This window comes from Atractosteus spatula, chromosome 4 (assembly GCF_055471065.1).
Source record: "Atractosteus spatula isolate fAtrSpa1 chromosome 4, fAtrSpa1.hap1, whole genome shotgun sequence".
NCBI classification, from domain to species: Eukaryota; Metazoa; Chordata; class Actinopteri; order Semionotiformes; family Lepisosteidae; genus Atractosteus; species Atractosteus spatula.
In genome coordinates this window covers 61,902,414-61,918,972 of record NC_142709.1, presented here as the reverse complement: position 1 = coordinate 61,918,972, position 16,559 = coordinate 61,902,414, and the positions used below count along the sequence as shown (strand labels likewise).

Sequence of the window (16,559 nt, the reverse complement as noted above, 5' to 3'; positions counted from 1 at the left end):
TTATAAAATGCTCTTTTTTATTTGCCCATATATTCCTTCGCAGTTTATGTACAAAGCATCCTCCAGGAAACAGTACTTGTGATAATCTAAACAAATTATACTAAGGATAGATTAACATAATTAAATAATAATAAACTCCAGAAGTGGCCATCTCTCGCTGCACCTTCACTTGTTTTATACCTGAAGATGGGCAGAAGCACAGATCATTTCGAATTCTGCATGACATCACATTCACGAAAGATAAATTGTGTGGAAGGAAATGTTTTTCATTTTGCTTTATGTATTTTATTGCCTATGAACTGGATTCGTCACTCTGTTCTCCTCCCCACTGATAGCTGATGTGTGGTGAGCGTACTGTCCCACTATGGCTGCTGTCACATCATCCAGGTGGGTGCTGCACATTGGTGGTGGTGGAGGGGAGTCCCCATTACCTGTAAAACGCTTTGAGTGGAGTGTAAGGAATTGTTGTTGTTGTTATTATTACCTGAGATTAAATTGTTTTGTGAAGCACTTTTAGCACCAGTGCTGCAGTGTTTTTTACCAACACAGATGAGCAGAAGAAAAATGTGCTGCTTTGTGCAAAAACCTCAAGTAATGAAGGCGAACACCCTCTAGTCATTCTTCACTTGATAATTGAGTACAAAGGAGTACGAGCGGTCGTTATGTTTCTCTTGTATCATGACATTCAGGTCTTTGCAGCCTCTAGTGCTGCAGGTGCCTGTCCAGTATCCATCAACATCCTGGGTCAGTTTGTGGGTGTCTGTGCCACTCACTGACACTGCCGCCACTTTGGGGATCTTCAGCTTGAAATGCACATCGCGGTTGGCGGGGAGTACCCCAACAAGTGGTTCTACCAGTTCATATTCCTCCATCCAGGAGGCATAAGCCAGAGGGAAAACAGGCCACTGCACACTGGAATCGGTGCAGGATATCAAGTAATTGCAGACAAAGCCATAGCTGTTCCCCGGCGCTGACGTTTTCTTGGCATATATGCTGAACACATACAATCCGGCCCTTGGAAGCTGAATTTTAAATTCCACCCAGTCTCCGTTCCTGGACACAAAAATATGTCGCCTCTTCTCATCGTCGGTCATGCGGAAAGCAGCTGTGATCAGGTCACTGGTGATGCTGAGGTCTTTCTCCACAGAGAAGCCAAAGGAACACCGGCCGTCCTGGGTGTGGATGAGAGGACCGCACTGGGTGGGCCTGTGGAGACCCTTGCTTTCTGTCAGCCAGCTCGGACCCACTGGGTTGCTGAAACCAGCCGGCAGCCTCATCTCCTTGTTGACAGACTTGCACTGGAGCTGGTACTCACACACAAAACTGTATTTTTTTCCGGCATCGTGGTTCTTGGCGTAGATTTTCAAGCTATGCTTCCCAGATTGCTGTGGGTAGATCTCTAGCTTCATGCCATCGGGCCTCAATGTAAGAATCCCGTCCTCCTGTTTCTCATTCAGCGTATGCATGAACTGCACAGGGGAGGAGCTCTCTATCATGACTGTAGCTTTTCCTTCTCTTCCTATGGAGCGACAAAACCAGAATTTCAAAGTTTATAACTGTGACAGAGGTATGGTAAACATGGTGGTTGATGATAGCAACACAGGTGCTGGTGGGGATATAAATATTTCCACTAATGTAAACACCATGCTTACTGTAGAAATGGCTCACCTGCTTGGATCTGAGGCGACTCTGGGAGGATGGAAAGAAGGCCAAGGTTATAAAAACAGCTTTTCTTATCCAGAGCATTTTCAAACTGTCTCAGAGAAAGCGGAGGCTCCAGCAGCTGCCACTTCCTCTCCAGAGGGAAATGATTTCCAACAAAGAGGGCCGGGTGAGTGAGGAAATAAAACTCATCATACCTGCAAACACAGAGAAAAAAATGTGTGGACACCTGCTCATAGAAACATGGGACAACATCACACAACTTAAGTATCAGCCATGGAAATCATAGGCCAGTTAGATATTGGATAAATATATTCCCACTTTAAGTCCAACAGGTTAAATTGGATACCAGATTTGGTTCTGAGTAATGTTGGGAAAAGTTACTTTTTCCAATTACAAGTTTCTAATATATGGGATTACATCTTTAGGTGACAAATATGTCATCTCAGCTCATCGTCTGACATGATCTGCTGTGATCAGCTTGCTATTGGGACAAAAGTTATTTTAAGATGTAATGTATTAATTTACATTCCACCAACATTACAGAAATCACTGTTGTTAATTTTAAAGAGTAGCCTCTTCCACAAGTAGCTCACTATTTTGTACAGGTAACATTCCCAAGAATTGCCATTGACATATATGCAGGCCTGCTGTGAAATAGGGGTTCCCAGCTCCAAGTCTAGTCCTCCAGATACTGCGGAACTGTGTGTGCGGTCACTCACTGAAATGTGAATTTGGAGCAGTCGTCGTTGCATTTCCCAGCTCCCCATGTGCTGTCTAGAAGGTGCCATTTCTCCTCCAGAACAACAGCATTCCAGGCATGATCTGACTGCCCTGTGAAGTGCATCCCTTGCTGGTAGCCATAACCCTTTGAATATCCAGACACTTCCACACATTTAATTCCTGCAAGACTAAATTTCACAAATTATTAAAAAAATATACCTATACTATACTGTACTATAGGATATACTGTACTACACTATACTGCATTATAGGATACCTAGGATCTGGTTTGTTATGCAGTGCAGAACCAGTGTGAGTTATTTTTAGACAGCTTTTACTGCAAGAACTAACTAGAGCAGTAAATAAGACAAAAACAAGAGCACATGTAATAGGATAGACAGCATGGAATGACAGAACAAACACGTTAATACACATGTTAGTTGGTTAAATGACACCCAATCTGTTTATGCTCAGATCATGGAATGGGGGAGGGTGGCGTCTGCTCTACATGGAATGACAACGAATGGGCCAGGTGGAACCTGTGGGTTGGTAACTACTGAGCCATTTAATCACCTGGGAGGTGCTGCAGGTACCACCCGGCCCATTCCCATTGTACAACCTCACACTGATACCTGCCCATTCAATGGTCTGATTCCTAACACATCAAGTGATCAGACAAGGCTGGAGAGTCAGCTACCTGCACATCTTCTGAAACAGGCTGGCATATCCACCACACACCCCCTTCCCTGTTCTTAAGACTTCTTCAGCTGCACCACACCGGAGCCCAGGGTTGTGAAAACCCTCCACATCATACTCTGTCAATACACAAGCATTCAAGATAAGGATCATGCCCCATTAAGGAATGTTGAATAATCAAGAATAATCCCTCTTTTATAGATTGGGGGGAAAATAAGCACTCCACCTGACAACAGTTGCTGTTTAAAGGTTAAAATACATATGCACTGTATAGCCTGTATTCTCACCTGACCTTTTTTACCCAGCTTTTTATCCACACAAAAAGCTCCTTATTACATGTTGTATCTGTACCGTACACACCACTGCCACTGCTGTTTCTCTGAATTCATTAATAGTATGTTACAGTAGGAATTAGTTCCTTTTTTCTCTCCTGTCATCGGCGATAAGTTCACAAACCCAGTTTTTACCTTACGGTAGGCACCAGTGCCCTCTGTGATATATATTAAATTCCCATGTGCTGTGTACCCACTAGTCTTACTCTTCCTGACCTTTGACCAATGGTTCCTGAGATTCAGCTATCCACATTCTGCGGACAGTTGCTTATTTGGAGGTCTGTCTGGATGTGGTTGCAGACATTCTTTGGCCCAAATCTCCTTGGCAGAGTGACTGTGAAGTGAAAGTAGCGGGAACCCCCCTCGTAAAGTGAGCTGAGGAACAGCTGCAAGGGTGCTGAGAGGGTGTCAGGGGGATGCAAAGAGATAATAGGAGAGGGATGGCCTTTCTTGCATTTACAGGTGGACTGGATGTGATTTTCTTCTCAATTGAAGATTCCACCTTCATTAAATTCAAATGTGCAGTACATAACTGTCTATAACAGTCGTGTATGGTGATCTTTCATAAATACTCATCAATCTAAACATCTAAATGAAAACCTAAATGTATATCAGGTGCAGGGCTACTCACCAATATTGTGGGTGACCCACATCCAGATGGCTCTGACTTTCTCAAGCTCGCTGTGTGCTTGCTTCACAACTTCCTGAACCAGGACCTCCACGTTGCTCTTTGCTTTCACCTGTCAACATATGTCCACTACAATAGTGTCTTCAGAAAGTGTCCGTCCACAGTTAAAAGATGCAGAGAATGCACGGACCAATGCAATAGACTCTAATGAAATGAATGTGCAACAATTACCTTTTTGCACCATCTTCAGTGCGGTAAAGTTATAATACTGTATATGAAACAGCTCTGAAGCCTTACTTAATTACATACCAAGGTATAAAGTAAGTAAAGCCCTAAAAACCTTATTTTGGCAGCAAGAATTTAAGGCAGAGATTTCTTTGGAGTAGCAATACAGAAATTGCAAAATCCTCCCAATAAGACTTAAGACTATTAATAAGTATGACTTTATTTTCCTACTGTAAGACAAAAACCTGTTAACTACAATAAGCTTTATCTTTCTTTTTTTCTGTAAAACATACCTTTGAAGAATAGGCATCAAGCTGTTTGAATTTACCCAAGTCAACTGGGAAGGACTTCAGGTTGGATCGGTCCCAGGGATAAGCTAAGATCAGAAGCACAAATCCAGATCTTTGATACCTGACCTGATAGTCACTCAGAAATTAGATCATTTAATGGCATTGAAATTATAATATTAATTTAAATTACATTATATTGACTAAAAAAGTAAGAAAAATCTCACAAACCACATTTTTTTTAAATTTTGTGTGAATAGCTTGTTTTACTGACTAAAAATCTGAAACAGGTAATCATTTATTACAGGTATGTTCATTCAGTTTTGTACCTTATTAACTTATTAACTGAAGCTCATTAAAGACTCACCATAATTTGTCTTTTCTTTGCTGTTTTGTGTTTTTATTGTATCATCAACAAATCCTGAAATTAAGTACATAACAAAAATGGTTAGGGAAGCAAGCTCAAAACTTACCACAATGTGCTGTGGATGAAGGTAATTGTCAACTTTCTTTACATCTTACACGTTGTACATAAACTAGTACTAAAAGGACAAAAATAAACCAATAAAAAGCCGACTTTTCATAAACAAAGAAAGCTTACCCTTATTATCATATATGGTATTATTTTCCCTGGTTTCTTTTCTTGCTGTTTAATGAAAGAGGAAAAAACATTATTTTTTGTTAGATGCTATGACATATGATTAAGTACAATTATCTGCATACCACTAATGGGAATTTAATTATGTTTGGCATGCCTGTCTGTTTTTTATCAACTACTTACCTTTGCCAAAAGACAACTTCTTTGACAGTCGCTGTGTTCTGTTTATTGGATGAATCTCCACTGTTAAAATGTGGTTAAAAACAGTAATTAGAAAGTGTCAAGATTTAGTCTCACAATGTCCCCACATCCTCCGACCTGTTATCGCATACAAATTGTTCAGAACTTTCCTGTTACCTTGAATGGTACTGCCTGTGAAAACCTCAGCTTGTTGATATTTCCCAGCCTCAGCAAATCCTACAACAAAAGAGTATTTAAACTGAGGGAGTGATAAGACGTTTTCAGCTAAGCAGAACTCCAGATGAAATTCTGTGAACCCCAGCAATTAGGCTTGTGTTTGGCATTAACTCACAATCTAGGGATGATTTTTAAATGTGTGGTTTTCAAAGCTATTTACACTGAGGTTATGTCACCTTGCCTGGAACACAGAATTCAGAAAAAAGGCTCATATACATATTTTCTTTGTTCTAAACTAGATAAAACAGTGAAAGTTTTATCGATGTGTTCCATTTATTTCACTGTATCATCAAATAACATTTAAATGTACTTACTGTATATCCTTATGTATCATGTACTTACTGTAAGTGTGTATGCAAGACCCAGACAGACTGCTTACCTACATTGCAGGAGCCCTCAACAGCGTTCTGCTTGCCCTGCTCCATACGCTCTGTAACACAGCCTACATCAGTATCTATTTTATTCAACTAGCGTGTGCACAAGAAAACTTGATTTTCTTAGACTTAAGAGCAGCTTCAGCCTCCAAACTGTCCTCAAGAGTCAGAATGTTTGTCACAGGTCTTGCCATTCGTGTATATCCCATCAACGTGATTACTATGAATTTGGAAGAAAATGTTTTCTCCAGCTCTGCTCAGCTTTTTTCCCTCTCCAACAGACTGGAGAACAGTTAAATGACACCCTCCCTGGATCACATGTCATCAGAGTGTGAGCCGAAGGGTTGGATTGCCTTGTGCTCAGATGACACAATTTGACTGCTACTTCTAGCACCCAAATGCTTACTCTAGGTCAGTGGGAAAGGTAGATTTCCAGCTGTGAATTCAGGATCTCTGCCTCAGTCACATTGCAAGGGCATCCCAAAACACAGTGGCTCACATTACATTCCGATACACATATTTCCGATTTATAAGCAAGCGAAAGCAGCAAGTCACTTATTCTCATGCTAGGGGGGGACTCTGTTCTTGTTTATGTATTTCTGATTTCTTTTGGTTCCTTTCTTAATCTGTTTTTTAGTCTATCAGTATGTAGCCTTAAAGTGCATTTTTGTATTTAAAATGCATCGATCAGTTAAGTGCATAGAATTTATGAAGATATATGTATTATGAAGATATACAAAACAAATTCTGGAATGTATGGCCATCCTCCATCTTGCTTACCAAGTCTGTGCTCCTCTTGTTCATTGGCATCTTCTTCGGTGGCACAGCAGCCTGTCAGATAAGACAGAGGTCATCATTATACAGTATTCCCATACAATTTCCAGAACCCCTATCTAGTTTATATGACTAGATTGGCATTTCTAAATGCATTTTTAGAAATGCCAGTTTATATGACTAGTTAATATGACAAGATTGGCATTTCTAAAAAAAATGATGCATATGTTTTTACATTTTGAGACCGCACTTTACAGTATGTACTGTATTTATTGAAAGGATATCGTGATTTGTTTTCAGTTTTGTAAAAATGTGATCTGAAGTGGATTGTGAAAATTGATGCATTAAATAATCTTTTGACATAATTGACATGATTTATTAAAGGTTATCGGTCAGAGGCTATTGAATAGGAAATTGAAGTGTGGATAAGGTGGAAGAAAAAAAATATTGTACCGACAGAATGACAACGAGAAAACAGCGACGGCAGCACTGAACAAATTTTAATTTCCCACTTTCAGTCCTTTGCAAGATTTGGCATAATTATAGTAGTTGCATAAAGTTCAACTCTCATTTCAGATCCTGAAATGAAGCGGTCTTCCGGTTTTCCTTACAAATGAGCCCTTTCATTGGTTACTTCTGTCGTTGACATGAACCTGAACTATCTCATATTCCTGTCTTATTCATATTCACTTCGAGACACCTGTATTTGTAATAAATCATATGTAAACCCACCATCAGTCACAAATTCTGAAGTCAATACTTCAGGCGGGTTTCCTTTTGCAGAAGCATGAACTCTCTAAATACCTGGAGTGAATTACTTGGATTATACCTTGATTGGTACCCTGCTCTCTTGTTGCACTACAGATTACTGTATATTTTGGGGGTATAGAAATTTCTTGGAAAACAATGGCTTTAGTTTGCAACTAAATAATTTAAGGATGTTCGCAGCAATTAATTATTTGACCCTAAATATTCCACATAAATGTTTTTAACTTTCCTAACTCTTTTAAGAAACACTTTTTTAAAAAACGCCGTTCCGTCCTGTTCCGTTTCGTTCCGGCTGGTACCCTGCCCCACATTTCCGCATCAATCTGTTGTGCTGTTAAACAAGGAGTTACACAAATTACACCTCTGATAAAACGGAGAAAAAAAACAGGTTACTTACATAGATAGCACAGGTAAAACGGGAGAAGAGGAAAACAAAGGACAGCTAGCAACACTCTCTGTGTTACAGACAGCCGGCTGTGCAAAGCCATTTTCTATGGTGTGTACCTGGTAAGAAAACAAAACCGAGAGTACAATGAACTGGTTGCTAAAAACACACGCCCAGGTAGGTTAGCTTGCAAACTGCGCAGAATAACTACAGTCATCTTCGTCGTCTCTTCTTGTCTAGTGATAAGAGATCCTTTATAATTGGATTGAAATGTTAGCACTGTAGGAAGACCCCCACACACCTGAAGATACGACAGAGCTTGATACGACAAAATTGAGCTCTTCTAATTTTTTCGCATAGAAATAATCTCTACTAGTCCTTTCGTGGTGCTTCCTGCTCCTTATTTTTTAAAACAATTATTCATTACAATTTTAATAGTAAAAAAAACGAATTAGCAAAGACCGTCACTATCAAAATGTAAATGAAAATTGATGGAGGGAAAGGCAGAATTGTTAGAAAAACTAAACCAGGTAATAAAGTTCAGAGTATTGATCTATAACAGTGTGTAACTTACCAACAAGTTTAATTTTCTGTCGTATTCTTTACGTCTACTGTAATCTACCTTTCGAGTCCGTGTAGTCCACCCTCTGCGGGTATCAGCGCAGGGTTTGTACGGTTAGTGGACTTCTGTACCTATCATAAAGCTTTTTCCTTGTTGGTATTTCTGATAAGATAGATGTCAATGTAAGCAATGTATAAAATTAGTTTACCTGCCAGTAAGTATGACTGATCAGCTACACCCAAAACAACACGTAGCCTAGCGTGGTGGACATGATCCATTATCATCATCATAAGCTTTTGTTCTTTTATCTAATCAAGCACTGCAGCCCCTTTGACTGTGATCGTGCGCGGTTAATATGATTTTTTTTAATTTTGCTTCAGAGTGCGAATGTGACCCTTTTCGAAAAGCTGACTTCAGAGACCTTGTTTCTTTTGGTCTATGTCCCAGGTTTGTGCGGTGCTACAGGAAGCCAGGTAGGCAGGATATGGAGGTGTCAGTTTCCACACTGAGCGCACGGCGCGGACTGTCCGCCTCGCTGCGGCCTCAGGGGTTGTTCGCCGTTTCGCCACTGCAGGAAATATCTGTAGCCTGCGGTTCAGCTCTGTCTCTCTCTGTTGTCGCTTGGTTCTCTGCTGCCTTGTTTCTACTGTATATTTTCTTCTGTTGCCTCGTTTGTGAATCTCGTGTTTGTTCTGAAAGAATTATGCAAGAACGTTAAGAAAGGTTCTTGAAAAGAGAGTAGGCCATTTTGCCCATTTAGCCCACTTTATAGTTCAAGTTCAGGTTTATTTCTCATTCCAGCCATAAACAAGTATATAGTGGATCGAAATATCGTTCCTCCTGGTCCACGGTGCAAATACAAACAGGACACTGACATAGACATTGTAGACAGGATACACATAATGCAAAGTGCAAATGGTGCAAATTGCAAGACAAATACATAATACAATATACACAACACCATGGGGTGATTTAAACCCTGTTTAGTAGTTAAGTTGCAGTAGTTAAATATGCAATTCCCCTCACAGGATCAATAAAGTATCTATCTATCTAATTGATCCAGGGATCTCATTCAGACATTTTGTGAAAGAAGCCAGCTTCAATGTCATGGCTGGGCAGATTGTTCCAGACTCGCACATCCCTGTGTGTAAAGAAGTGCCATCTGTTCTCGGTTTTAGATGCCATTCTATGTAGTTTCCACTGGTGTCCTCTGGTTGATAATTCATTCCGCTGGGTTGTCTGTGTTGGTGCCTTTGAGGATTTTGAATACTTGTTTTAGATCCCCTCTCTGCCTTCTCTATTCAAAACTATAAAGGTCTAGTAGTTAATGCCCACTAACAATGTAGGCTCCTCTCTTAAGGCCTAGAATGTATCTGGTCTGATTCAAGAACGGTATTCCAGAGCAAAGATTATTCTTTGTATTCTTTTATGTGACTATGTGACTATGTTCTACACGTGCTTTGTCGGTGCTTAAGGTCTGTAAGAATTTTACGTACTGTATAATGTTGGATACCCCTCTTCCTGTTGCGGTATCTAACATCAGCCTTTTCCAGCGTGACAGCTGAACAACATTCATTCAAAAGGTCTTAAGAAATTAATACTGGCCTATGTGGGAGCTCGAACCCACGATTAATGTGTTAAGCTATCCCCAAACACCTCTCGCTACTGTGCTTTTCCAAAAATGTGTCTGCGTTTGACCTTAATAGCTGATGACCTAAACAATCTTAAAATGTAATCGAGCCCTTTTTTTCTGTACTGAACCCACAGGAAACGAGCACAGCCTAAGACAGCTCTTTCTTCAGCCCTGATTGCAGGCAGTACTCTGCAGGTTTTCCCCAGGCTCAAACCGCAAGGGAAGTGCAGAAACATTATTTAATTAAATAGGACAGGATGAATTTCACTGCCTTTCAATTCCCTAGCTAAGAAGGAAAAGAACGATATTGAAAATTTGTTATGACCTTAAGGAATAATAACCATTTTGTTAAAAATGTTTGTAGCGTTTTGTGTTATTGAATTAATCATAATATTCATAACTTCTTTGTATCGTAGGCTTTCCGTTACGTGATGTTGAATTAATTCACTGAAATCAAAACGGAAGGACAAATAATATTATTACAATCCTTATATCATTCTAGAAACGGAACTTTGGTAAGTGGAATTCATGTCTGCATTTCAGTTTAGCGCACTTCATGAACAAATCATCCTGCCAAAACTGTTACAAACAGTTACTTACCATTATGGTCTCTCAGTAAAATGACCTAGAATAACTTGTTGGTGGAGTAGTAAATTGAGCTCCCCTCTATGGCCCAAGTTCCGAACCAATGCCCCAGCAAGCGTGTAATAAATAACCTGCTTCTGGAAGTGCTGTCTTTCCTGTAAGAGCAATAGGCTACATTGTATGACAGCTTTTGAAAGTCTGTTTAGAACAATAAAATTATCTCTATTTTTTTTGGGGGGGGGGGGCAATAGTAATTTCAAGAACCCTGGGAAAATGGCTTTTAAAAAAAATTAAGTCTCTTGCGTTGGCCGGGAATCGAACCCGGGTCAACTGCTTGGAAGGCAGCTATGCTCACCACTATACCACCAACGCCCACGCTGGCAAGAGGAGCGGAATTCCGTTTTCTGAGTCAGCTGTCGGATTAAACTCACAGGCGTTTTATTCACTAACTCAAAATCTATAACGAAAACAACACATCGGGACCAGCAATGGACACAAATGTCAAAATCGTTGTGAGAAAAAAACACGAACTAACCCCTTAGTTATGTTTAAAAGTAACTTCTAATATGACAATATGAGGACGTACTCACAATGGAAACTATTTTATAATCCCGGTGACATATTTTATACTTCGCGAAAATATTGTATTCGGGTCTACAGCCCTGCGTACTACTGTTTAGAATGATACACAGGATATAAAATAAAACTGCAATGATTCGGAACTCTCCGCTAAAATAGAAATACATTGTGTTTCTTATGTATTAAATGGGTCACGTACTGTATATACCAGCCAATTCCTTTTCATACGGATTCATAATCACACATTTATGCAACGTCTTCTCTGAAGGCACCGGCTCGGTTTGTCAGTGACTGTGTAACTTTATTTAAAGCTAGGAGTGTAGATGTATCCTTACCAAAGAGAGTACAGTTTTTTTTTATTTTAATGTAAAATGTGTTTAATTGAATTGAATTGATTATGTCTTAAAAACTCAAATATATGTACAAACGATATTATAGGAAAGTGATAGTTTGCAAAGTTTGGAAACCCAGGTCTACTGCAGATGTGGACAAAAGATACCGGCAATGTGGGTCGCCTGTGTTTCCGTCGGAGGTTCTGCTTCTGAAATGCTGTTAGCTGACCTAATTCAACTTCTAAAAAACAATGGGTGTCGGATGCGAGACACACAGCCACCTTCCAGCGTCCGTTATGCGTTTGGTCATTTTTTCTCTTCTTCTGCAAAGTAAGTGCTGAGTTATCTATTATTTTTGAAAACATATTGAAGCTGATGGCTTTGTTGAAAGTTACACTGATAACGCTGCTTTCCCGAACATTATATAATTCTAAGAATGGTTGGAATAGTCTAAATATTTCAGATTTCACATTAATGGAGAAGAAACACTATAATGTGATCTACACGATATAGGTTTTAGTTTTTTTTTCTTTTAAACAATGGGTTAAAACACAACAAATTGCTTATTATAACTGAAAAAAAGTATTTTGTTTTCTACAAATTATTTAATTTATAGAGGAATTGTTTTGCAAAAATTTAGTGAGTTTATTGGTACAAAACTGAAGTTTATAGACATACAGAATAAACTCTGATGGATCAGTGTGATCCTTTTCAATCGACATAGGAATGCTCTGGACGCCCTATGTGTTAGGAAGTCCATGCAGAAAGTGGGACAACAATTTTCTATTAAAATTAACAGACATAAAACAATAGCTGTTGTCACCACGCGTGCATGTTAATAAAATACGGTGAGAAGTGTTTTATTGTTTCAAACAAAAATGTCTCGTCCCCGTTTCGACTCTTTTTTGAAAGAAGTAAGGCAAATAAGGTTAAAAGTTATACAACAAAGCTGATATTGTATCTTTCTATGTTATAACTTTCAGAAACAATTTTTTTTCCTCGCTTCCTGAATTTTGTTCAGTTGGTGTTGATCGATTGAAGACTTTTAAAGGGTAAAAAAAAATGCCGGGTTATATTTTTGTAGGAATGTGTAAAAATTAGTTTCGGCTTTTTAGTTTTTTTCGAGTCACCTTCACGTTGTATTTAGAAGACTTCACAGCCAAAATGTTGTGTTTATACACATTTCCGATCAAATAGTTTATAATTTATATAATTTATAAATGTTATCATTTATAATTTACTTTATAAGAATAAACAAGCAATAATAAAATCATTTCAATGTAATAAGTAAAAGTAATCTGTGCATATAGTGCCATTAAAACATTTCGGTTTAGGTCATGCAGGCAAAAGAAGACGCTCTCTTTTAACGTGCTGGATACTTTATTAACAAATCAAAACAATAAAATGTCAGTTGAACGATATTTTAAAATCAAACCCATGTTAGATTGTGAATGCTGTTTAAAGGATTTAAAACTAGGTTGCTGGAACTGTTGAATAATAAGCCCATTTGATACTAACAGGAAACTGGGACAAGACATTTGATGTTTTCTCGGCCCATGTATCCGTGAAAGTGTATAGCATATTCATTCGGTTCTAAAGCTGTCTTTTGCGTTTGTTTTACAGCCGCAGATACAGTGATACATCAATATCCACCTTTAGTAAGAGGTGATATCGGGAGCAATATAAGCTTGACTTGCCTCATCGAAGACATGACTGGCTACTGCTTCTCTGTGGTGTGGTTTAAGCTGGAGCTGAAGCGCTCACCGCATTTGATCCCTTTCAATGCATATGTCCGAGGATCTGACGTTTCCACTGGGGAAGCGGTCGATAAAACCTGTGTGCTTACCCTGACCATCCGAGAGGAAAACGACTCTGGCACCTTCTTCTGCGCTTATGTGCGAGGCTCAGCGGTTTATATTGGAAATGGATCGACAGTTGTCGTAAGAAGTACGAACGTCTTTAACAGACCAACTATAAAGATTTGTGCCATTCAATAAGATCCACCATGTAGCGACTTGTGCAAACAATAACTACCTATACGGAACCGGGAATAGTCCGGAGTTCACGATAGGAATTGCATTTTATTTTATTTTTTTAGTTTCATTACTAAAGGAGAGCAGATCATCCGGCTACGGTACTCATCGTTCTTTCTTTTCGTTCAGATGTCACCGCAGGAGTTGTAAAACCCATGAGCATTGTGACCATCACCCCCGACAACAGAGTCCCATCTGAGAACAACACGGCTGAATTAGTGTGCGTGGTCTTCCGAGCCCTTTCCGACCAGCTTCGCGTCCACTGGGTGATAGCAGGGCAGGTGCGGCAGGGGGTGAAGGCATCTGGGGCAATGCCTTCAGGTGAGGCCGCTCCAAACATTATCAGCAATCGCATCATCATTGAGGAGAGGGCCTGGAAAGACGGCACTCCGTTCACTTGCGTGGTAGAAACAGAAACCGGACAGCGTTTTAACAAGACCGTGAGCAAGAAAGGTACAGAAGGTTTATAAACAGAATATTGTTCAAACGAACCAGTACCAGCCCAAATTATTAATGACCATTTATTTATACAACATCAAATCTATATACAATAACTACAAAATATGTGTTACATTAACTGTAACACTGATAACTGTAACATGCTCTTCTTTTATTTTAACGAGTGGCCCTGTTGAAGCTATACTGTAGGTACTCCCTTGTTGCAAGAGTTGTCTTTCCCAGTTTGAAACTTTCATCCAGGCGATCCATCGCAGTATGGCAGAGGGCAGATGATCTTGGTCCACATTGTCTGCAGATTTTCCAAGTCTCTTTAGAGCACCTGAATGGCCGGGGAAGAAGTGTCTAATTAAGTCATCGACGCTAGGAATGAAGAGGTTCAAGTCCATTAACACTCTCTGTCTTCTCCGTTTCAGGTGGAATTCAGCTCACCCTGACACTGCTTAGAGTGCTGGAAATCCTGCTGTTCTTTCTTGCAGTGAGCATCACAGTGTGTTTTCTGTCCAAGAAGAAGTGAAGCTGTCTTTACAGACCCTGCCAATTTATTTTTTGCTGTAATCTTTGTTTCTTTTATATTTTCCAGCCTTTTCATCCTATTGTAATATAATACCCTTTTTATTACAATTCAACATTTCTTTTAATAAAAAATGCAGTTTTACATATGTATGTAACCTGGTCTCCTGCAGTCCTGGCCATTGCTGCACTGACACCCTTCCAGCTGTTCAATTACTTAGCTGTACAAACTCTTGTAATGGAATGACAGACCAGTCCAGGTGTTCCCAGTCCTGGTCCTGAAGGCCCACACGCCTGCGGGCTTGCATTCCAGCTGAGACTAGTCATCTAATTGAAGCCTTAATTGAACCAAACTAAACCTTGCCAATATTCTTGCAAGTGATTGAACTAAACCTTGCAAGAATATTGGCAAGTTTTTTTTTCTGCTCAAAAGCTTGGGATTATATTTAATTTATGAAATGCAATATTTACAGGACATCCTCCAATGTGTTTAAGACAGTAGAACAGTTCAAATGAAACCTATTATCAAGTTAATTAAGGGTTCGACTGAGAGGTCGGCTGGCACAAAAAAAACAGATGTGTTTGTACAGTACAAATATGGGCTGTATATTACTTTCAAATAATCATTAAGATGGATATACTGTATATACAGTACATGGCAGGTAAGGTAAACCTTTAGCAATAGAAAAGAAAAGAAAAGTTGGGCTCGTCCGGGATTTGAACCCGGGACCTCTCGCACCCAAAGCGAGAATCATACCCCTAGACCAACGAGCCACGGCAGAGAAGTCAGCTGTTGCCTTTATATCTTTAAACTGCTGTGACTGGAGACGGGCGGAGTTATGGTGTAAAGTTACTGTCTTACAGGGATGCCAACTTCTTGCATCACAGTGGTCCACGTCACTAGGAGAGACATTCTGAGAGATCAGCAGCTGTTGTTATCCACGGCATCTATGCAGTTTACAAAACTGGTTATCGACCAAACGAGGCAAAGAAACGGAGGAAAAAACACTTTTTTTTTTAATTTTCTGCAAAGTAAGATTTCACTCACCAGTTTCGCTGCTATTTCTTCCACGACAATAACACTGTGAATCGTTTAGCAGACCGTATTGTATGTTTTGGTTATTACTTCAAATGGTGCTGTTCACGCACTGTGCTTTGTTTGCTCCGACGTCAACAGTCATTTGTCTTTGCAAGTGCTTTTGAAAATGCTTTTACTGGTTAGCTTATCCTCCTAATGTGGTGTAATCTGCAAAGTGAATAGATTACTAACTATTCCAGAATCTAGATCATTGATACAAATTAGTATCAGCAACGGTGCTAATATAAAGATCCCTGTGGGACTTCACTAATTACATACTAAAATTTGAATTTGCCGCTTATCTGTGCCGTTTTCTATTTATTTACCAATCCAAAAGCACACATATGCCAAAAGCCTGTAATCGAATAATTACTTTTATATGCGAAATTTTATCAAAAGCCTGCTTAAAATTTAAATACAACTTTTCATATGCTCTCTTCAATACTGCCCGATCATAAAGTTGGGTCCAAATGGTTGTTGGTTACAAATTGACCTACCTTCTTCGTGTAAAATATTTAAATATTTCCTAGGCTTTTATTTCCATATAAGGTTGGTGATTTTCTAGTTTAGTTCTAACAGTTGTTAAAGTTACCTTTAATAGAAATAATATGTATAGATCTATAATTACTTGGGACAGTTTTGCAAAACATATTTTAAGGATGGGCACGAGATCCTCTCTCTTTAGCTACTGATGGACCAGTCGAATGGCTTGTTTAACGCGACCCTGAGAATCTGTTTATCTTAGGTTCTTCTGTTACCTGAAACTTTTCGTCTTTGCTATGTTAGAACTGTTTAAAACGACCTTTCTTCTGCTGCCTGAGGCATGTTGTGAAATACTCCTTTAGTACATCCATTTCCCTTTCATTGTGTGTAGAGGTTTTCCATCGTTGTCTCGGACACTTTATGTAATCTTTAATAG

General features: G+C 39.4%; 2 protein-coding genes and 2 non-coding genes across 4 annotated transcripts; 1 reads left to right on the top strand and 3 right to left on the bottom strand.

The window, feature by feature from the left end:
* On the bottom strand, positions 1–8,502 carry LOC148836785 (kyphoscoliosis peptidase-like). Its single transcript, XM_088913820.1, has 14 exons — positions 8,444–8,502; positions 7,882–7,988; positions 6,723–6,773; positions 5,948–5,998; positions 5,509–5,568; positions 5,335–5,394; positions 5,155–5,199; positions 4,921–4,974; positions 4,560–4,642; positions 4,045–4,153; positions 3,083–3,200; positions 2,385–2,573; positions 1,669–1,859; positions 1–1,519 (listed from the first exon to the last, which is right to left on the bottom strand). Exons 2-14 carry the CDS (start codon positions 7,970–7,972, stop codon positions 612–614), a joined length of 2,010 nt encoding a protein of 669 aa, XP_088769946.1. The 5' UTR covers positions 7,973–7,988; positions 8,444–8,502; the 3' UTR covers positions 1–611.
* Positions 8,503–10,949: 2,447 nt separating this feature from the next.
* Positions 10,950–11,021, bottom strand: trnag-ucc (transfer RNA glycine (anticodon UCC)). The gene has a single exon. It is a non-coding gene; the product is annotated as a tRNA-Gly (tRNA).
* A 790-nt stretch (positions 11,022–11,811) lies between these two features.
* Positions 11,812–14,625, top strand: LOC148836783 (uncharacterized). The gene is made up of 4 exons (XM_088912679.1): positions 11,812–11,890; positions 13,184–13,507; positions 13,723–14,046; positions 14,466–14,625. Exons 1-4 carry the CDS (start codon positions 11,812–11,814, stop codon positions 14,564–14,566), a joined length of 828 nt encoding a protein of 275 aa, XP_088768805.1. The 3' UTR covers positions 14,567–14,625.
* Positions 14,626–15,264: 639 nt separating this feature from the next.
* On the bottom strand, positions 15,265–15,336 carry trnap-ugg (transfer RNA proline (anticodon UGG)). Its single transcript has one exon. It is a non-coding gene; the product is annotated as a tRNA-Pro (tRNA).
* Positions 15,337–16,559: the final 1,223 nt, after the last annotated feature.